At 33.8% G+C, this 23,146-nt stretch overlaps 1 protein-coding gene across 1 annotated transcript in view; it reads right to left on the bottom strand.

The window, feature by feature from the left end:
* Positions 1–23,146, bottom strand: part of LOC110020944 (nuclear-pore anchor) — a 136,626-nt gene that overhangs the window by 6,193 nt on the left and 107,287 nt on the right. Inside the window, exons 41-46 of the mRNA XM_020719255.1 lie at positions 19,734–19,847; positions 19,593–19,646; positions 19,199–19,496; positions 19,080–19,138; positions 16,446–16,553; positions 6,402–6,464 (exon numbers count right to left, since the gene is read on the bottom strand). Coding sequence (XP_020574914.1) covers positions 6,402–6,464; positions 16,446–16,553; positions 19,080–19,138; positions 19,199–19,496; positions 19,593–19,646; positions 19,734–19,847 — 696 coding nt within the window. The remainder of the gene's footprint in view (positions 1–6,401; positions 6,465–16,445; positions 16,554–19,079; positions 19,139–19,198; positions 19,497–19,592; positions 19,647–19,733; positions 19,848–23,146) is intronic.

Genomic DNA, 23,146 nt, shown 5'->3' on the forward strand with positions numbered 1-23,146 from the left:
TATATATATATATATATGGCGCTCTTGTTCACGCTCACGCTCTACTAGGGTTTCGCCATGGCGATCCCTGGTAATTACTCAATTGCATCTCTTCGCCAATTCCGCTGTCGACGTGCGTCGTCTGCTTCGTCGCTCCTCTCGTCTGCTGCTCATACGGCTGCGTCGAGCTCAGTCGTCGAGTTGGGCATCTCTTTGTTGTATGCTGCTCGTGCGGTCATGCTTTCTAGTCGTCGCCTCTCGTCCTCGGGCTCGAGCTGAATTCGCAGGGGCTTCGGGTTTCCGCTTTGCCTCTCGTCCTCGGGCTCGAGCTGAATTCGCAGGGGTTTCGGGTTTCCGCTTTTGCTCTCTGTTCTGGATTCGAAGTTTGCTCTCTGCTTTGTTTTATTCACTGTTCTTAATGTCACACCTTCATCTATTGGGGATGGCTTTAGACAGACGGTACACTTCTACCTTTGCGGGTGTCCACGCCTAAGGTACACCTAAATCGTGTTATTTCTCTCCTTCGTTTGAGTGAGCAGAGGACAAAAAAAAAACAGGTAGGAAAAATGGGAAGTCTGCCATTTTTTTCACAGAAGCTGAAGGTATTCAACTTATTTGCTATTGTTGACTGAATTTGGTCGGAAAGATTTTGTATGGTCATCCCAAAATGGAGTTGATTCGTAAGGAATTTGAGCTTATGCACCTTGTTGGGGAGCGAAAAATTGGACTATTAGATGGAAGACACATTCTTATAAAATTAATATGCCAAAAGTTGTACAGGGCATTCGACTACTTGTCTCAGTGCTCCTTACTCCTTCCTAAAGGTCAACAAAGTAGAATGAGCTATAACAAGTTCAACAAAATAATCAAGACTAAAATATGATTTTATAGACAAAAATGAAATGAGCATGCTCACATATAGCTTATTTACATATCCACAAAACATATCACAACATGATATAATCGTATAAAACATATTAAATTAAAAACATATAATGCAGGAAATCATGACCGTTGTATAGAACATATATTATATATATTCATATCTATTCATTAGAATATTCACAAGTCATCAATCTAATCATAAAAATATCACTTGTAATTATATAGACCTCAACTATTTTCATATACTGTTATCACTCAGCTCAAATGTTACATTAACTATTGATAAAGATTGGGTCACACCCAATATAGTATTATTAATAGTCTCTCATGATACCAACAATTCTTACATGCAGTTTCTGCCTGAATGCCAAGTGTCGAGAATCTCATTGTTCCCTATTATTTGAACCTACAAGTATTAATATAATAGCTTACCTATAATATCACTTGTGATATCTCTTAAATCATAATTCTTGTAGCGAGCATTCATCATATATATTTCATATATCATATGCATGAGTCTTATTAAACAAATACCTAAAAACTATTATTTTATAAACATATTCATCTGATTTATAGTATAGAAAAACCGTAAGTATCCTAAGGTACAAATCAAGTTTGTATTCATGTAGTCCATGCAACCATTAATCCACAATATAGACAAAACTCTAAATACAACAACAACAACAACAAAGCCTTAATCCCACTACAAGGGTTCGACTGCATGAATCCTTTTCTCCATTGCGTCTTATTTAGTGCCAAATTTGTATTTAGTTCTAATAAATTAAGATCATTTTTTATACAATAAGCTCAAGTCTTCCAAGGTCTACCTCTGTCTTCCTAAATACAAAGTGTCAAAAATAATTATATGAAAACCTATAAAGAGTTATTTTTTTAAAGTTAACACATGATATTTAACCTGAATCGATAAAGCAAACCTACGACGAGTATCCCTAAACAACCTAAAGGTCACAATCCCTTAGAAATTCATAAAATTTGTAATTGAGATCTTAATTTAACCCGAAATATAACTTTATTGATTTAACTTAACTCGAAAGGACTTCTCGACATAAATATGCCTACCCGATATTTTTCTATTCTATTCCCTCTTCTTCCTTTCCCCCCAACCCATGAGATGGACTTATCGGGGAGTATAACTCTCGGTTCAACAATCCTGTGTTTGTTACTGCAAAGCTACAGCAATAAGGAACACATGGAATGCTTTAATTCATAGCAAATATCAAAACGAAAATGTAGGAAAGGAAAGCAATGCCAAAAATCTCAAAAATGATAGGTTCATACTCATCGTCTTCCTCTTGAAGCTCCTAACCACGAGTTGTGGCTCCTTGCCCTAGTCGCTCACCTGTCCTACTATAGTTACGGGTCGCAGGACTCTTCAAACAAGTAAAACTGAGAGATGGGGAAAATGAAGGGAGTACAACAATTAATGTGATCCCACAAAATTCTTAGCCATTCGACTACATCAGCATGCACACATAAATGCGATGGAGTTTGGTTGGTTGCTGTAATATGGGATTAAATATTAATTAAGGGTTTAATTAATTTAATTAAATAAATATTTTATTTATTTTTATATCTCCCATTGTATTCATAATTCATATACAGTGCACTAAATCAAATTGATCAATTCAACTTTTAAAAATTCAAAAGTTGATTCATTTGAATTTCGAGAGATGTAAAATTTGTGGTATATTTAAAATTGTCAAAATTTTCACTTGATTTCTAAAAATTGAGTGTTACATTTTAGCATAACTTGAGTTAGGGTAGCATATCGGCGTAGATTACCAGAGCCAAATCTCGAGCAAATAAATCTATAATATACTTCTCCCACTCCTCGTACTCGGTTGGATGTATTTGATAAACAAGCATGTCTGGAGGCATCAACTATGGATCAACTTCAATGGCAGAGTGAACCACACTGAAATGTAACCGCTCAGGAGACGTCTCTTCTTATTCTCTAAAAAGAACTGGATCCCACTATAGGATGCTCATTCCTGCAAAGTTCCTAAGGCACATTCCAACATTGTGGGACATCCATCCTGCCTGATCATCTGTTGGTGGGTACAAGGTAGCAATGATTTTAATACACAAAGAAGTACAAAAAATCTTACAAAAGTAATGCAAAAGAGTATCATCTCTGACATATTTTCCCTACCTCAGCAGGGGCAACTCAGAAAATAGCCTATATATCTAAATAACACAAATTTCTCTAAAATGGGGTTGCCATATGATATACACTCCTCAAACTCATGACACTTTTGAACATTCAATTAAAATCCTACTGATGCTCCTCTCAACGCCCTCGAAACAATAACTCAAGACACCACAATCTCATACTCTGCACGAGTGACCATTACCTAGGAGTCACTACCTTCTAGAACTGCTACTATCAACTCAACTAGAGTTTCTCATGGGTTCACCTAGAATCGTTGGCTTCTCTTCCTCGACGGCTGAACTTTGAGAATTCTCTATGAAATAATTCTCCTGATTATGCAATTTGATACGATATGCCCAAATCCATGGCACTTGAGACATAACTTGGCTAGGAAGGATTTCGGAATGCTAACTAGTTTCACATGTTCTCCACTCAGACTGAATGCTTCCTCAGGCGGGGTCGACTTGAATGTTCCATTGCATGTACTACTATTGTAAGATCCTTGAGTTGAACTCTACCTGTAAGATATGGTGGTCATCCATGAAGTGTGTCTGTTGCATTAAACATAAAAAGGAGTACAAAAAAGTACAAAAAAACTTAAACATAAAAAGGAGTACAAAAAAGTACAAAAAAGTACAAAAAAATAAGTCCTCAGACTTGTGCAAAAGCAGCCTTATCATCTTGGAGAATGACAAAAAGCTCTGAAGATTTGATAACCTATGTCAAAAGAAAAACTATAAGTCCTTTGGGCACAAAAGTGAGCAGCTCGATTGAGCTTCCGAGGAATACAATGAAAAGCAACTTGTCTAAAAAGAGTAAGAAAAGCAAATAATTGGCATTGTTCAGGATCATCGCTCCATGAGTTCTGCTTCATCACAGTCATATAATTGATAATGTTAGTGTTGTCACCTTCCACAATAATCCCCTTGGCCTCCTACATCCAGAGCTAACAAGGACAACTTGCAGTTTCACAAATCCATAATCCCAATGTTGCAGTTGACGCCCCAAATTACCAATGACCTCCCCAACTTAATTCCTGAAAATACTCCAATACTAGCACAGGAGTTGGGCAAAAGAGTACCATCCACATTAACCTTCACTTAACCCGAGAGTGTGGAGCACAAGAAGAGAAGATGATAAAGTTTAGGGGGACTAGCTAGTGTCCCAGTGTGATGTAGTGTTCAGCTGATAATGTTGTCTCTTCACTTTTGAAGCTAGTATCTACACATTCTGCCCGCAATGAACTGGTAAGTGCTTGCGCTGCATCTCTAGTTTTACCTGGAACCAAGTATTGATCTTATATTTTCACTCATGTTACCGCAGGTCTTTAAATTTTGCCACCAAAATAAAACACTCTTCTTTAACTTGTTGGTGGTTAGTTTCACCATTCCATCCGGTGAATTGCTGCTATATTTCTTCCATGATGAAATTCCGATAAAATTCTGTCAATCGCCTCCTTAGCAGTGTGATTTGATTTTCAGTGTGTCGATAGGGTTGATACAAGGTGGGAAAGAAGAATATTTGAGTAGAAATAGGGTTGTGTATGGGCCAATGCTAGAAATCATATGATAGAATTAGAGTTAGGCTAGTTTTGATACTAAATGATATCGCAGTTAACCCAAACCATAATAGAAATAAATAAAATTACTAACAAAAGTGAGTGGTTACAATCAAACACACTTGAAAAGGTAATTACAACAAATCCGACACAACGATACGCTGAAAAAGGAAATAACAACAAATGACCACATAAAGTCAAACTTGGTTGGTGCTCTGGTTGTAGCTAGTCCGAGTTGGTGATCTCCTATTAGGGGATCTAGTAGTGCTCGGGTTGTAGCTTGCTTATTCTCACGGGCTATTTATCTTCTATTTTTCCATCCTTCCGAATACCTTCCCTCACTATTGTTGCCACTTTTCCTCGCTGTCGGGACGACTAAATAGCATTTCGGCTAGCTTCCTGCAACTCCAGCCGCCAGCCACAACCTCCACCTGCTGTCGTCTCTTCCAATGACCTCCCACGTTGTTGTCCAACAAACCACACAGCTGTCGCAGCCCCAGGACAATCCTCTCTTTGCTATCCCGCAATTCCACGCATTCCTCACCCTTTTCGTAGTCATTCCAACTCGCCCCCCTCACCCAATGGCCATTCCTGGTTTTTTCTGCTATTCTAGCCACCAAGATCACCCCTCCGCAACCTTACCGCTGTCCCTGCCTTTCATAACATCCTTGACCACTATTCCTTAAATTTTCATGTTGTCGTCTCCTCCAAAATTTGCGCCCTGACTCCTCATTTGATGCCCTTATTCAAAACAGTTGTGCCACGTCATTATCTGTTGCCTGCTTCTTGTCTGTAACCTCGGAAACCGCTACCTTGCCATTTTCAATTGGCCGACCAAATTATCCACCTTCTGACCACTCGTCGATCACCACCACCACCACCCCAAGATCATCAACAAATGATGGGGCGGGGGGGTGTATTACAAAAAATGCGGGACATAAAATTCACTCTACAACATTGAGTTTGCTTACAACAAATGTAGCGTTTTTTTTTTTTTTTGTTGCTAAAAGAATTATACCATTGACCTGCTCGAGCAAATTGGATTTTTCACGTGCATGACCATTGGCTCTCCCATGGATTCATTACTAAATATGTAGATAACAAGGAAAGTTAACTTAAAAAGTTTTTTTATATATATTTTAGAAAAATGCATACATAACACTAAAAAAAATTGATATTTTCATAATACTATCGAATCGATGTATTTATGCATGTCGCGATTAAACCTTTGAGAATTTCACAAAAAATAAAAAAATAAAAATTAGTGAGGGATTTACAATGAATTTTTATATTTGAGTGAGAATTTTAAAAATGGATGAAAGAGTGTTAGATTCGTAGATAACAATATTTTGGGTGCTATGTATGTAAAAAGCCCTTTTAATATTTATAAAAAATGTTATTTTATGAAGAAGAAAAAGAAAATAAAAGAGCTACTATTGCTAGATTTAGCGTTGAAGCTGAATACAAAGCTACCTTATATTATATCTATGAATTGTTGTGGATAAAAAAATTTTAACAAAAAGGGAAATTAATGATTGTTGTGGATAAAAAAATTTTAACAAAAAGGGAAATTAATGTTGTTTAATCCAAAGTAGTTGAGTTTAAGAATCAAACAACAATCCACATTACCAGCAACCTTTTTTTTAGAATAAAATAAAACATATTAAAGTAGATAATCACTTTATTAGAGATGAAGTATTATTAAAGAAGGTGATCAATCCTCATGTCACCAGTAAATACAAACATGGATATATATATATATATATATAATAACAAATATCATGTGGGGAGTAAGGAACAACGTACCTCCAAAACAGCAGAAATGGCACTCTTGTGCTTCTGTAGTTCATCTTCAAGTTTTTGTTTGTCCTAATACCAAATTTTAGAATAACTCTAACAATTAGAAAAAAAAAAAAAAGAAAGAAACATGCATTCAGATAGAGCTGGCTGACACAGAAAAGTTTGCAAATTGTTGTAGCATTCAAGATGATCCCATCTTAAGCAAACGTATTAGAAAAGAAGGAAGGGATTATTAAAAGTACATGATCATTCCCAAAGGTGACCAATGAAAACTTCTGTACGCAAAAGTTGCCGGTGCGAATTCGAGAACACAACAGAAGGTAAACGAATTTCAATATTCAGCCCTATATGATTACAGCGTTTCTTCTAATGCTCCTAAGAATATGTTTAAAGTTTTTATGACAAATTTTCATCATTTGCAGAATTTTACATAAAGAATAAAACTTTTTCTCATATTTGATAGACATAATGATAGGGCAATTGGGGCCAATTCAGAAGATACAAAAGAACATGATGTTCAGTCAATTTAATTTTTTCAATCAAGTTAATTATCCCTCTCACTCATAGGATGGACTCTTGATTATAGAAGTTGCTTAAGTAGAGGCATAACCGACCGAGATCTCATAGTCTCATCATCTTAGGTATACCATTGGATCAAGTTTACTAGTGGCACAAGGTTGTGTCATAAAGTTTAAAGAATCCAATTAAAGGGAGCAAGTTACCTCATCTCAAGTATCAAAAACAAACCAAGGTGAAAATGAAGATGTGCCAAAGACATACTTTCAAGATTGTCATCAACTCATTTGAAAGTAAAGGATTAAGTCATAGCACTTTTCACTGAATAGTTCGGTGGGCACAAAACATGGCTATTTATGGTTTAGAGATACCATGCATGGGCAACAAGACACGAATGGCATGACTAATAATTATTACGATCAATCTCAATTAGTGGGCTTATTAAGCATTGGGAGTTGGCCTCCATTGAGGATAATTGGAACATAAATCTCTTGGAAAACCGAGATTAACTGAGTTGGGTGACGTGGGACCGCGAACCAATTTCTTATTTGATCTATTGCCTTCTATATTCTCTTCTTATTCTAATTCCTTCCTAATCTTAACTACTAGTACTTATTATAAATATATTGTTTGTTATCTTAAGGTTAGTTTTTGGTGGGTTTTGTATCGGGACAGCCGTCGCGTCTCTTCTTTCCTTCGAGGGTTGTATCCTAGGGTTCTAAATGATACTTCGGTTGTATCTTGGTTTTCAGGTGGTGATTTATCCTTTCCCCCAACACACCTTGCAGCTCCACATCGTCCTTCCCTGCTGTAGCCACCACGAGGACTGCAGTTTTTGTTGCTTTTTCACTGAAGTCTTCACATTTCAGCCATTCTTGCTCGATGCTCCCGTCCCAGACAACAGCCCCTTGCTGCCATGCAGCTTCCCCTCTTTGCCTCTTCATCATTGTCATCCAAAAAACAGTAAACCTGTTGTTTTCTGTTGTCCCCTAGCTGTTTCAGTCTATCCTAACGCGCCTCGTCACTCCATTCACCACTTCACCTGCTGCCCATGCTATCCTAGTATTCCGCTTCCTTCTCTCCACTGCATGTCTGTTACTCGTCTTAGATTCTGAGGATGTCGTAAAATTCAACAATGATGTCCCAATTCTAGAGAAATGCTACAGCTCTAGTAACTGCAAAACTATATCACCTCACCCTACAGCTTCTTGCGTGATTGTATCGACCGGGTATTATTCACAGAACTCACAACAAGCAGAACTACCTGAAATGGGCTAAATCCATAAAATTGGCAATCGACAGAAGAAAAAAATTAGGTGTTTAACAGATAAAATTCAATCCTATTGCTGAGGATCCTAATCTAAAAAAAATGATAGTCCGAAAATTCTTTCATTAAGACTAAACACATCAACTCCATAGAACCTATCATATGAAGCCCACATCTATTCCTTCCCATTTCTTGATTTATCTGGAAGACTTCGAGATTTCTATTTATGTTTAGAATTCTTCCCAAATTTTTTAATTGAAAACTCAACTTCGAAAATTAAAAAAAAAAACAACCGTGATGTTAGTATATATTATGATGACATGTGGGAAAATTCAAATGATTATGCTTGCCATAGAAAGAGAGAAGGAAAGGATCAAGTCTATATGTTCCTTGTCGGCCATAATCAGAGTTTAAACGAAGTCTAAGGTTGCATCCGTGATAGGAAACCACTGCCGTCTATTCAAAAAGTTTTTTCTAAAGTCAGACGGAAGACTCAATAAGAAAAATTATGTTATGCAAACACTGAATCTTCTTATAACCTCGAAAAACAAAACTAAGCTCTTATGTCGAAAGTGGTAAAAATTGATAAAGAAGGGCGTTAGAAATTACGGTGCGAGCATTGCAAAAAACCAAGACACATGAAGAAAACATGCTGGAAATTTCACTACATAGAAAATTGAAAATCAAAATCTAAGCGTGAAAATTGAGCTTATCAAGTCACAGTTGAAGAAAATCAGGAGCCTCCTACTAACTCAAATGTAGTCCCTTCACCAAGGAGCAATTAGAGCAATTGCACAAATTGTTTTAATCACCAAAATTTTCCCGAACTCTGCCTTCCTTTTTAATAGAAAATGGTAACTCTTTAGCCACTGCTTCGTTAGATATTATACCTAATTTTTCTAATTATTGGATAATTAGTTTTGGCGCAATTCTAAATTATTTTCTTCTTATAGACTTTGTGCAGACAATAAAAAAGTAAAAAATAATGATGGTTCTTCGATAATTGTCGGAATAGGAACTATCAAACTCTCCTCATTGTTAATCTCTTCGCTCTGTTCTACATGTTTTTCATCAATTAGGTAACCTGTTATCCATTAGTAAAATTATTATTGATCATTAATGTCAAGCTAACTTCTATTTATTTATTTATTTTTTTGTGAATTTCAGAAATTGACCACGGGGAGGATAATTGATAATACTAAAAAAAAAGATGGACTTCACAACTTTGACGATATACTTGACTTGAATAGACAATGTCAAAATACTGATTTAACATATGCTTATGTTTCTAAAGATAATGAAATTAATTTATGACATTATAAATTAGGTCATTTTGGTTTTCTTTATGTAAAATAATTGTTTCCCAAATTATTTCAAATTAAAAATTTGTCTTCGTTTTAATGTGAATTTTGTCAATTTATCAAACATCACTCATTATTTTTTTTACAAATACACAACCTAACTACACTATTTACGCTGATTTTTAGCGATCTATGGAGTCTTTGTAAACATCATAGTAATTCTTAAAAAAAGAATATTTGTGACTTTCACTAATGATCACACTCGGTTAAGTTGGACTTATTTGAAAAACTTTATAGATTTTGGTTCACTGTTTTCATTTTTTTTTAATTTTTGGTTTGAAACAGATTGAAAATAATGTATATCAAAATATATATTTTTTTTGGGTTGAGGCCTGGGGAGCAACGAATGTGTCGAAAGGCTTTGTTATTTATAAATAAGGTGTTTAAATATCTTTAGAGTAAAACTCTTACTGTTAAATTTCTTATATATAGAATACCCAATAAAGTTTTAAACTTCGAAATACCTTTTGATGTTTTCCAAAAAAAAAAAAAAATCAAAGAATCGTTTCTCATCTCTTTAACTTCTAAAGATATTTTGGTGCATTACCTTTTTTCACATTCATAATCAAGAAAAACTTGAAACTTAAGCCAAAAAATGCAAGTTGAATGGACATAAATGAGTTGATCCCAATTCAAACAAAATTTTTATGAACATGGATATCACCTTTGAGCAGGTGGAAGACCATTCCCAAAATCTCACAAAACTTGACCCTAAATCTATCAAGTACATGTTGCTCTCTTGTTACCAAAAAAAACTACATAACATAACAACTCAAATTAAAACTCGAGTCTGTATTTACCTGAAATTTCAGGTAAGGAGGATTCTAATACACGAGTTATCTTATTTCTCTTTTGATGTTGGTAACAAGGAAAGTTGCATTAGATATGCAATTTAGGAGAGTGTAGCTTATGTGAAGATATCCCCATCCTACAAAGTTTTTGTTTTTAATATTGATACTATGTAAATTCATAATTTTATTCATGAAGCTCTTGAAAATCTAGAATGAAAGAAAGCAATTGAAGAGGAGATTCGACCACTAAAACATAATGGTACATAGATTTTTACTAAACTCCCTCAAGATAAGAAGTCAGTTGGGTGCTTTGGTGTTCAACATCAAATACAAAGCTGATGGGGGTACAAAGAGATTCAAATACAAACTTTTGGCAAAAGACTTTACCTAAGCCTATGGATTATCAGAGGATCTTCAAACCAGTTGCCAAACGTAACACTATCAGAGTTCTTTCAATAGCAATTAACAAATGGGACTACATCAAGACTGTTTTCATTTTTTTTTAATTTTTGGTTTGAAACAGATTGAAAATAATGTATGTCAAAATATATATTTTTTTTTGGGTTGAGGCCTGGGGAGCAACGAATGTGTCGAAAGGCTTTGTTATTTATAAATAAGGTGTTTAAATATCTTTAGAGTAAAACTCTTACTGTTAAATTTCTTATATATAGAATACCCAATAAAGTTTTAAACTTCGAAATACCTTTTGATGTTTTCCAAAAAAAAAAAAAAATCAAAGAATCGTTTCTCATCTCTTTAACTTCTAAAGATATTTTGGTGCATTACCTTTTTTCACATTCATAATCAAGAAAAACTTGAAACTTAAGCCAAAAAATGCAAGTTGAATGGACATAAATGAGTTGATCCCAATTCAAACAAAATTTTTATGAACATGGATATCACCTTTGAGCAGGTGGAAGACCATTCCCAAAATCTCACAAAACTTGACCCTAAATCTATCAAGTACATGTTGCTCTCTTGTTACCAAAAAAAACTACATAACATAACAACTCAAATTAAAACTCGAGTCTGTATTTACCTGAAATTTCAGGTAAGGAGGATTCTAATACACGAGTTATCTTATTTCTCTTTTGATGTTGGTAACAAGGAAAGTTGCATTAGATATGCAATTTAGGAGAGTGTAGCTTATGTGAAGATATCCCCATCCTACAAAGTTTTTGTTTTTAATATTGATACTATGTAAATTCATAATTTTATTCATGAAGCTCTTGAAAATCTAGAATGAAAGAAAGCAATTGAAGAGGAGATTCGACCACTAAAACATAATGGTACATAGATTTTTACTAAACTCCCTCAAGATAAGAAGTCAGTTGGGTGCTTTGGTGTTCAACATCAAATACAAAGCTGATGGGGGTACAAAGAGATTCAAATACAAACTTTTGGCAAAAGACTTTACCTAAGCCTATGGATTATCAGAGGATCTTCAAACCAGTTGCCAAACGTAACACTATCAGAGTTCTTTCAATAGCAATTAACAAATGGGACTACATCAAGCTAGACATAAAAAGGTTATCCTGTATGAGGATCTAGAAGAAGAAGTATATATGGAGATACCACAAGGACTTGAGAAAGATTCCAACAAACGCCTAGTGCAAACTCAGAAAGTCTAGGCTTAAGCAATCACCAAGAACATGGTTTGAAATGTTTGCTAAAACTATGAGATTAACGAGTATTTTCAAAGTCAAGCATAATCGTAACACTATCAGAGTTCTTTCAATAGTAGTTAACAAATGGGACTATATCAAACTAGACATAAAAAGGTTATCCTGAATGAGGATCTAGAAGAAGAAGTATATATGGAGATACCACAAGGACTTGAGAAAGTTTCCAACAAACGTCTAATGCAAACTCAGGAAGTCTAGGCTCAAGCAATCACCAAGAACATGGTTTGAAATGTTTGCTAAAACTATGAGATTAACGAGTATTTTCAAAGTCAAGCATAATCGTAACACTATCAGAGTTCTTTCAATAGCAGTTAACAAATAGGACTATATCAAATATTTTCAAAGTCAAGCATAATCATAACACTATCAGAGTTCTTTCAATAGCAGTTAACAAATGGGACTACATCAAACTAGACATAAAAATGTTATCCTGAATGAGGATCTAGAAGAAGAAGTATATATGGAGATACCACAAGGACTTGAGAAAGATTCCAACAAACGCCTAATGCAAACTCAGGAAGTCTAGGCTTAAACAATCACCAAGAACATGGTTTGAAATGTTTGCTAAAACTATGAGATTAGCGAGTATTTTCAAAGTCAAGCATAATCGATTTGTAAAACACACTCAAAGAGATAAGATTGTTACACCAATAGTATTCACGAATGATAAGATTTTTACTAGTGATACTAAAAGAGAGATTTCAAGATCAAAAATGTGTTCGCTACTGAGTTTGAAATCAAGGACCTAAAAACCATGAGATATTTTTTAGTTATAGAGGTAACAAGGTTCAAGAAAGAAAGCACTATATCATAGAGGAAATACATCCAAGATCTACTAAAGAAGACAGAGATGAATGGAAGTAAGTCTCCTGATACTCCAATGAATCCAACTAGAGGTTAAAGAGAAGAGAATAAACATATCTGTAAGTAAGAGAAGATATCAAAGATTGATAGGAAAACTCATCTATCAGTTACATTCGAGACTATATATTACATATTCTGTTAGTATTGTGCGAAAAAACATGAATATCCCAAACAAATAGCACTTAGAGATGGTGTAAGGAATTATAAGGTTTCTCAAGAAGACTTCTGGTTATGAATTATTTTTTTTAGAAAGTTAGGAACAAAGATGTGGCAGTCTACAGTGATGCTAGTTGAGCTAGGAAACTTGCTGATAGAAGTTCCACCACAAGTTACTGCTCCTAAATACGAGAGAATTTGGATTCAAACTTTGTTAAGGGAATTTGGATGTACCTCCAATAAGCCTATACAAATATTTTGGGAAAGCTAATCAAATATCACTATTGTCAAGCACCATATGCATCATGACAAGAACAAGCATATTGAAATTGTTAAACATTTCGTCTCTAAAAAGTTTAACAGGAAATTATATAGCAAAGCTAAATACCGAAACACCACCAAGTTGTTGATATCTTCACCAAAACTCTTCCCTGTAAGCACCTCTCCAAGTTCAATACCAAGCTTGGTATCTACAACATCTACGAACCAACTTGAGAGAGTGTGTGGAAATCTGAGAAGAGTCTGAAGAAAATTTGAGAAGATCCTGGAAGATTTGAATGGGACATCTTAGTTCCTTCCTATTCTATGTTCTTTTATTATTTTTTTTTTCAGAATTATTTTTTCCTAATTTAGGTTAAGCATAATTGGTGATTTTGTAAATTAGCAAGGATTGTTTTCCCTATATATATGTACCATAGATGTGAATAATAAGAATCAAAAGAATCATTTCTCTCCAAAGATGTTATCTACAATAGAGAATGGGAGAAAAATGCACGAGATGTGTAAGACTTGAGTTTGAGAATGTGAGTGGAGGGGATACAAGCACATGGGAGAGTTAACAACATGAAAGTTTATTGAATTGCTGACAAATTTTGATGTTCTAGAAAGCAGAAGCGAGGAGACGTGTTTGTAGGTTCAAGCACGAGTTAGTATAAGGTAGCAAACGCTGGGAGATTTAGCAAGGAAAGTTGAAGGCAAAGTGGAAGACATAGGATGGTTTTTTGGGATAAATTTCATATACATAGCTTGCTTCATACATAGCTTGCTTTATACATAACTACTTTGTTGTAGTTGTTTCAGAATTTTATGTGGCGAGAAATAATTTTTCATAACCAACTCTACAAAAGTGCGAAAGCTGTCCCAAATTAGTCATCAAACCTTTTAAAAGCAGCTCTCTCTCTCTCTCTCTCTCTCTCTCTCTCTCTCTCTCTCTATATATATATATATATATATATACTTTCCATACAATAATTTTGCAATAGCTTTCACAGATAACCAAAACCAACAAGACGTGATCAACGATTTTCTTTGCTTAAGGTGCAACTAAATCATCACAGAACCCTACTAAATTTAACTAAAGATTATTTCTTATTCAACAGATCAATGATAATGTTCTTTTTCCATTGTCAAGCCTACGAAATTTAATTGATAATTATTTCTTATTGAACAAATCTAGATCAACAATGATTTTATTTTTTCATTTTATTCATATATTAGTAAGTGTTAGAATAATACGTTGTTATACAAGGATGGAATATCAATAAAAAAAGTAACTTTCTAGTGATATCATAATATAATCCATAACTTTCTTGTAGTATACCATAATAATCACCTTCCTTTAATGGGCACTAATATAATGATTAAAATTTTTCAATATTATATATTAGTACTCGAACTGAGAAATTTTAAATGACTAATCTTTCATTTAGAAGAAAACATCACGCTTTGTTTTCCCAAAAAAATAATGAAAAATAAATCTAGTGTCATAATTATATCTAACCACTTTTCTTTGTTTAACATGTAGCTAAATAATCATAGAATCCTATGAAATTTAACTGAAGCCTATTTCTTATTGAACAGATCAACATCATCAATAATGTTTTTTTTTTTTAATGGAGTCTCGAGTCAAAAAATTTATTGGTAGAAAAAAATAAACTTTTTTATGAATTATTTTTCATGAAATGTATAAATTTAATTAACGATGACACAACAAGCCTTTATTCTACAAAGTGAGGTCTGCTGCATGAATTTTTTTTTTCCATTATGTTCTATTGAGTGTCATATTTACGTTAAATTAATATCATTTTTATACAACATGCCCAAGTCCTTTTACGTTTACCTCTATTTTTCTTTAACATAAGTCAAATCTAAAACAGCTACTCTCCTAATCGGGTCAATAGATCGTCGAAGTTTAATGTGAACAAACCATCTAACGTGACTCTCTAGTCTTGTGTGTCACTAGAGCTACTCAGACCCATTCACATTGCATATTGTCTCCAAGTGTAAAACCACTCATCTACCTGAGCATTCTCATCTCCGCAACATTTAACTTAATTTTATGCTTCTTTTTTACAGGCCAACATTATGTGCCATAAAAGTATTACAGATCTCACCACAACAACAACAACAAAGCCTTAATCCCACTACGTGGGGTCAGCTACATGAATTCTTTTTCTCCATTGCATCCTATTTAGTGTCATATTTTCATTTAGATCTAGTAAATTAAGATCATTTTTTATACAATAAGCCCAAGTCTTCCTAGGTCTACCTCTGCCTTTCTTAACACAAGTCGAATCTAAAACATCATTACAAATCTCACCACCATCTTATAAAATTTCCTTCAAGTCTGAACAGTACATTTCTATCATACAATAGGCTCGATGCATTCCTCCAACGATTGGGTTAATAATATATTAAAACTTGCTTTTGTAATATTATGGTGCTGAGCATATCAAACAAATTGAATCAACCCTCCTTATCTACTACTAGCTATTGACAACAGGTGATCTTTGAAGTTGTCATCAACTCCAACCCAGTGATTCCACATCACTAACTGCTTTCTTCTAGTTTAATAAATAGAAGATAAAATGGTTTGCTTTTAAAATTATGAACCAATGTTAAGCGTCCGCTTATAATTTACCCATAGTTTTTAGTTAGATTATTTTGCAGTGTAGTATATTAGGTTACATTATTGCGCAGCAAACAATAATTTCATCAAAGCTAACCAAATGTTAAATAGTAAAAAGCTATGAAGTAATTAAAGTGACTTTGTAAACTTCCAATCAGGGAGTCTAATGTGAATTTCAGCCTATCTAAAGACCAAAGGTTGTCATTTTGACAATTTCATCTACTGGGAAGCACAAGTAGGTAGCGTTGCAAAACTCGTGTTATAATAACATCCAGTAAGAGTAGCCCTCATGATGTAATAAGAAATGCAGTTGGTTATTATTTGACTATATAACATCAAAGTCCTCAAGAGTGAGAAATAGACCCAAGGTCATTTCATAAGTATATTTCACAAGGGGCTCGGAGGGCACACATAAGGTATTTAAAAAAGAGCGTACAATTTTAGTGGCCAACCACAACTGAAGGTAATCCGTTAGAAAACAAATAAAATAATGGAGCAATACCATGTTAATTTTGTTGGAAATTTCAACCATTGCAGTCTCACTCTTTTTCCTTGTTTGTTTCTCATTCCGAAAATCATCCCTCACTCGCTCCAAAGTTTTCTCCAACGTCTGGTTTCAGGAGCAAATAAGCATTTGTAAGTTACTACCGCACAATACAATATCATTAAATGTTCTGAAGAAAAAAAAGGGCATTCATCGCCAAGCAAAATCAGGCATAAGAAACAAGAATTATTCCTTTAATCTATAATTATTTAGCAAACAATAGTAAACTAAAATATCAAAAAAGCGCAAAAAGAAAAATAAGATAAAATAAACTAGATGCACTATCCATATGAACTGGAGAATGTAGTTGAATTGACGAGTATTAACAGTATAACTGAACAAAACCAACGTAACATCAAGATTAAGATAATCTTAACATCCTACTAAGTTTATGTAAAAAAATTGCATTGAATGAAACGATGAAGGATCCGTACCCACTAAAAATTATCTTTAAATAATAATAAAAAAAATATTGCAATGCATGCTTGGCAAAGAAAAGAGTACCCAAATATCAATCAAATGGAATGAACGTTTCTCATTCTTATATTATTCAGGACTTCCTCTGTGTACCAAAATAAAAAGCGTATATATTAATCAAAACACAAAAAACTGTTCAAATATAACAATAACAACAACAATAAAACAATAACAACAAACTTTTATTCCTACTAAATGGGGTCGGCTACATGAATCCTTTTTCTCCATTGTTTCCTATTGAGTGTCATATTTTCATTTAATACTAATAACATAAGGTCATTTTTATACAATATGCCCAAGTCTTTTTAGGTCAATCTCTGCTTTTCTTAATATAAGTCAAATATAAAACATGTACTCTCCTAAGTGGATTATCAGATGGTCGGTGTTTAATGTGACCAAACCATCCACTTCCTTTCCTAGCACTTTCCTAAAATCTAAAATTCTGATTATATTTTATTAGTTTTTTCTTATTTTAAATCGTTTCCAAAAATATAAAATCCTGATTATATTTTATTCCCCTTTTTTTATTTTAAATACTTTCCTAAAATCAGAAAACCTGATTATAGTTTATTCTCCATTCTTATTTTCATTACCTAAAATAAATCTAGCAACTTTATATATAGGAGATGATGTGCTTAAAGTGAGGGGTGTTGTTTTGATATCGGATTCAAGTTTATTCTAGAGTTTTTCCTTTCGAGGGTTGTATCTGAGAGATTGGGTGGAGCTCCGGCTATATCTCTCTCCTAAGGTGGTGATTATCCTTCCTCTACCCTTCCCTGTGCTTCCCGCATCGCTTCTCATCGCCTTATCTTGCTTCCGTTGACCAGAACAAGGGATCGTTGTATTCCAACAATTTGAAGCATCCACCCTTGCTGCCACCGCCCATAACAACAAGGATCTATTGTTATCTGCAGTTCCAGCCGCCCCCTATCGCCTTATTCCCCCTCTTCCATGCTGCCCTCACTGTCTCAGCCCTCCACCTTCATTGTCGCAGCACGCAACGCCTTCACTTTGCAATTTTTCTGCTTTCCAGCAGCCCTAAACAGCAACCTGCTACTGTTTGGACTGCGCCTCGAGTTGTATTGTTGTTCCAGCGGCTGCCCATCTTTCCTGCCACCTCCCTACAGCTGCAACTCTCTATATTTAGCCACCAACAGCCGTTCAGCAGCCGCCGTCCTCGTCGTCCCCCACGGATATTTTTTATTGTTTGTGTTTTCATGTTTGTTTGTTGTCTATTTCCTATTTTTCCCGTATCTTGTTTGTAATATGTTTGGAACTCAGAAATAATATTTGTGTTTCCGTTGTGGTTTGGGTTACCCTCCAATATCACACTCATCCACCTAAGTATTCTTATCTCAGCAACACTTAATTTTATTTTATGCTTCTATTTTAAAGGCCAGCATTTTTTGCCATAGACCATTGAAGGTCTCACTAACATCTTATGAAATTTTCCTTTCAATCTAGGTGGTACTTTTCTATCACACAATAGGCCTGATGCATTCCTTCACTTCAACCAACCAACTTGAATTCTACTAATAACATCCCCATCTATATCACCATCACTTTAAACATAAGCCCAAGATATCTAAAATGTTCACACCTTTTAATGATCTTATCACATACTTATAACTCCGCCACTAGAGCTAAAACTACTAAAATTATATTCCATGTATTTAGTTTTTAGTTCTACTCAAACGAAGGCTTTTAGACTCCAATGTAGATCCCCATAAGCTATGTTTTTCCATCTTTCTTTAGTTTTATTTGCAAAAAACTGTTCAGATAAACCGAAGAAAAAAAAGATTATAATGCATTCAAAACAATTTTTTAGGAAATGCAACAAGAAGAAAGAAAGAAGAATATTTCTACCAATGGTAATAAAGAAAAAAAAAGGCGATATCATTCAGGAGAATATGATAGGTTAATATTTTTTCCAAGAAAATAAGGAAAAAGAAAACATGAAATTTAATGTTCTAATTTAAGAAATGTGATCCTAAAGATTATATGCATAAGCTTAGATGCATTGAACATCACAACAAAGCTTGAAGTAACAAAATATTCCACAAGAACAGCTATGTTCCCAAAGGGCAACCAAGTATTCAAAAAAATGAAGCTAACCTGTAACCTGGTGTCTTGTTCTTTCTTGACTTGCTCACTCTCACCAAAAAGTTTTCTGCCTGTGAAACCATAATAATGTAAGAAAACAACGGTATAATTGATGTATATTCATAAATTACCTGATTTTAAATCTTCAATTTGCTTCAGAATTGCTTGATTTTTGGAGTTAAGTTCTTCTTTCTCCTTCAATAATGCTTGAATTTTAGACATGAATTCTTCCTTCTCTTTTGCTGAGGCTTGGGTTTTAGTGCTGACATCCTCCTTCTCCTTTGTCAATACTTGGTTTCTAGAGTTTAGTTCATCGTTGTCCTTTCTTATTGCTTGGTTCATGATTTTCAGATCCTCAATCTCCTCTGACAATTGTTGGTACTTGGAGTTCAATTCCTCCTTCTCCTTAGCAATTGATTGATTTTTGCTCTGAGAATCAAACCAAATGCAATAATGAAGAGATTGCCGGCAGAAAGAAAAACACTACAGTAAAAAGAATATCAAAGCCAGGGTTACACAAAAGACCTTCCAACCAAGTAAATGCCTTTTCTGTTTATCAAATTCCTGTTTTAAGTTTGCCTGAATACAGCAATAAATCATAACATTAGAACGGAATACAGTTATATAACAACAAAACTTAAATTTTGAATCAGCAATAACAAGTACCTTTTCATTTTGTGCATCATCAAGCTTTTTCTCCCTTTCAGATAATTCCTCCTTACAACTAGTAAGTTCTTGCTCCAGCTTCATTATTGATTCCTGCTTCTTAGCAAAAGCATTCTTTAAGCAAAAAAACATCCAATTAATGCAGATTATATGTTAATTAAAGTAAAAAGTTAACAGAATACTCCACACAAATAAAGATAAATGCTAAAAAAGAGAATACAAGATTAATAAGAGATTAATATACATGCAAACAAATGTGAAGTTGAAAAAATAGATAAATAAATGAAGGAAATTTTTCTCAATTAAATGGATGGACCTAAAAGAACTTTTGCTGATGGTAACCAGCACAATCACTAAGTTTATTTCAAAAGTTTCAAGCATGAAAAAAAAAGAAAACAGTTTATTTCAAAAGTTTCAAGCATGAAAAAAAAAATATATATATATATATATAACTAAATAAATATAAAATAATAATAATATAAAAATAACCAATAAAACAAAAACAACAACATGGTGCACAACACTAGCCGATTTGTAATTTAGTAAGAGGTTGTTTGGTTTGCCGAAAAGTGAATGCAGTGTAATTGAAATGTCATGTATCTGAAATACTTCGAAGTTGTTTGATTTGGTATAAAATTAATGCAGGAGTTTATCCTTTTTTTTTTTTGGGTTTCATGAAAATAAATCAATGTAAAACAAGTCAGCTGATGGTGACAGTGATGATCAGAGATGGCAGGCAGTGGCAAGCAGAGGCGGCTCTGATGGCAACAAATTGGAGTTTATAGTGTACTTAAAAATGGTTGTTGGAGTTGGATTTAAACAACAAGATTGGACACGCCTCAGTTACATCCCACATTGATTTAAGGGGGTTGTTGAGGGGTGTGACAAAGAACTAAATATTAGAGGGAAAAAAAAACAACACAAATATGATATACCTACATCGACGGAGAACCTTTTTAACCTGAATGGCTTGAAACTTGATCTCCTTGCAATAATTGAAGCAAGTGAACTCACTCCAAAGGAATGGGCATGTCAAGAAAACAAGAGCCAAAAAAAAATCAATTTGATTGTTTATCATAAGAATATTTTCAACAAAAAATAATCAATAGTTTTATTTTCAAATTGTCCAATTGATTCATCAACCATAAAAAAAAAAAAAATTATTTATAATCATAGCAAGTAAATTTCAATCGATATTATAATTTCACATTTACGTAAGATAACATTGTTAATGTGCTTTTTAACTAAAATTCATACTCCTAATCAAATGAAAGTTTAAAAATATTGTCGAATGTTTGTACAGATTCATTATCAAAATCAATATTTGTGGTGTCAAGTAGTAAATACAAATTAGTTTCTACATCTTAAATCTCCTCAGAAGAATACGCATGAATTGCAATTTTACCAATCATAGACAATTTTGTGCAAGCATGTGTAACTGGCATGAACAGAGCTACAACAACAAATCATTAATCCCACTATGTGGATAGTGGCGTCCGCTACATGAATCATTTTTCTCCATTGCGTCCTATTTAGTGTCATATTTTCATTTAGTTCTAATAAATTAAAATCATTTTTAATACAATAAACCCAAGTCTTGCTAGATCTACCTCTGCCTTTCTTAACATAAGTCGAATCTAGAACATCGACTCTCCTAATCGGATCATCAGATGGTCAACGCTTAATGTGACCAAACCATCCAAGATGGACTTTCTCTAATTTTGTCTGTCACAGGAGCCACACCAACCTTGTCACGAATATATTCATTTCGCATTTTGTATCTAAGCGTAAAACCACTCATCCACCTAATATTCTCATCTCGACAACACTTAACTTAGTATTATGCTTCTCTTTTAAAGGCCAACATTCAACACCATAGAGGATTGCAAGTTTCACCGCAAGTTTCACCACTCTATCTTATAAAATTTTCCTTTCGGTCTAAGCGGTACTTTTCTATCACAGAAAAGACCCGAAGCATTCCTCCACTTCAACCAACCAACTTGAATTCTACTATTAACATCCACATCTATATCACCATCGCTTTGAACAACAGACCCAATATATTTAAATCATTCACACCTTTTAATAATTTGATCACCCAAAGTTACACTTCCGTCACTACAGCTACAACTACTAAAATTACATTTCATGTATTTAGATTTAGTTTTACTCAAATGAAGGCCTTTAAACTCCAATGTAGACCTCCATACTTCAAGTTTTTCCTCCATACTTCAAGTTTTTCCTGGGCTTTTTGTCTCGTTTTATCCACGAGAAGGATATCATCAGCAAAAAGCATACACCTAGGTACATCCTCCTGTAAATGTCTAGTAAGATCGTCCATAACTAAAAAAAAACGATATGGGCTTAAAGTCGATTCCTGATGTAATCCAACAGAAATAAGAAAATATTTGGTCCAACCTCCTTCAGTTTGAACACAAGTAACAACTCTAGTATACATATCTTGAATGACTTGAATAAAAGTCATAGCAACATATTTATTCTCAAGAACTCTCCAAAGGAAATCTCTTGGAAAGTTATCATAAGCCTTTTCTAAATCAATAAAAATCAAATGTAGATTATCCGTTTATCCTTATTATCTCTAACCTTTTTCATCAAACCTCTCAATAAATCTATAGCTTCCATAGTCGACTTGTCCAGCATAAATCCAAATTGATTAATCCAAATTGATTATGAGAAATCTTTGTAATACGTCTTAACCAATGTTCAATTACCCTCTCCCATAATTTTAAAGCATGACACGTCAACTTAATTCCACTATAATTTGCACTCTTGTGCATTCTCTTTATTCTTAAAAAAGGGGACCAAAATACTCTTCCTCCACACCTCAGGCATCTTTTTAGTTTTTAAAATAATATTAAAGAGTTTAGTAAGCCAAGAAACTCCTAAATCTCTTAAATATTTCCATACTTCAATTGGGATATCATTAGATCCTACAGACTTTCCACCCTTGGCTTTCTTTAAAGCCTCACCAACTTCTTTTTTACTAATACAGTGGTTAAAAATAAATGTTTTATTATTATTAACAATAATACAGACTTTCCACCCTTGGCTTTCTTTAAAGTCTCACCAACTTCTTTTTTACTAATACAGTGGTAAAAAATAAATGTTTTATTATTATTAACAATAATAAAATCACTGTCATCGATCATATTTTCAAAAATTTCATTCAAAAATTTATCAAAATAGCTCACCCGCCTAAAAGATCGATCGTATTTTCAAAAACTTCATTAAAAAGTTTATCAAAATAACTCACCCATCTATGTTGAATGTCTTCTTCTAATAAAATCACTTTTTGATTTTCATCTTTAATACACTTTACGTGAGTTAAGTTTTTACTTTTCTTCTCTTTGTTTGGGCTAGTTTATATATATATATATATATATATATATATA

Source organism: Phalaenopsis equestris, unplaced genomic scaffold (genome assembly GCF_001263595.1).
Source record: "Phalaenopsis equestris unplaced genomic scaffold, ASM126359v1 Scaffold000002, whole genome shotgun sequence".
Taxonomy (NCBI): Eukaryota; Viridiplantae; Streptophyta; class Magnoliopsida; order Asparagales; family Orchidaceae; genus Phalaenopsis; species Phalaenopsis equestris.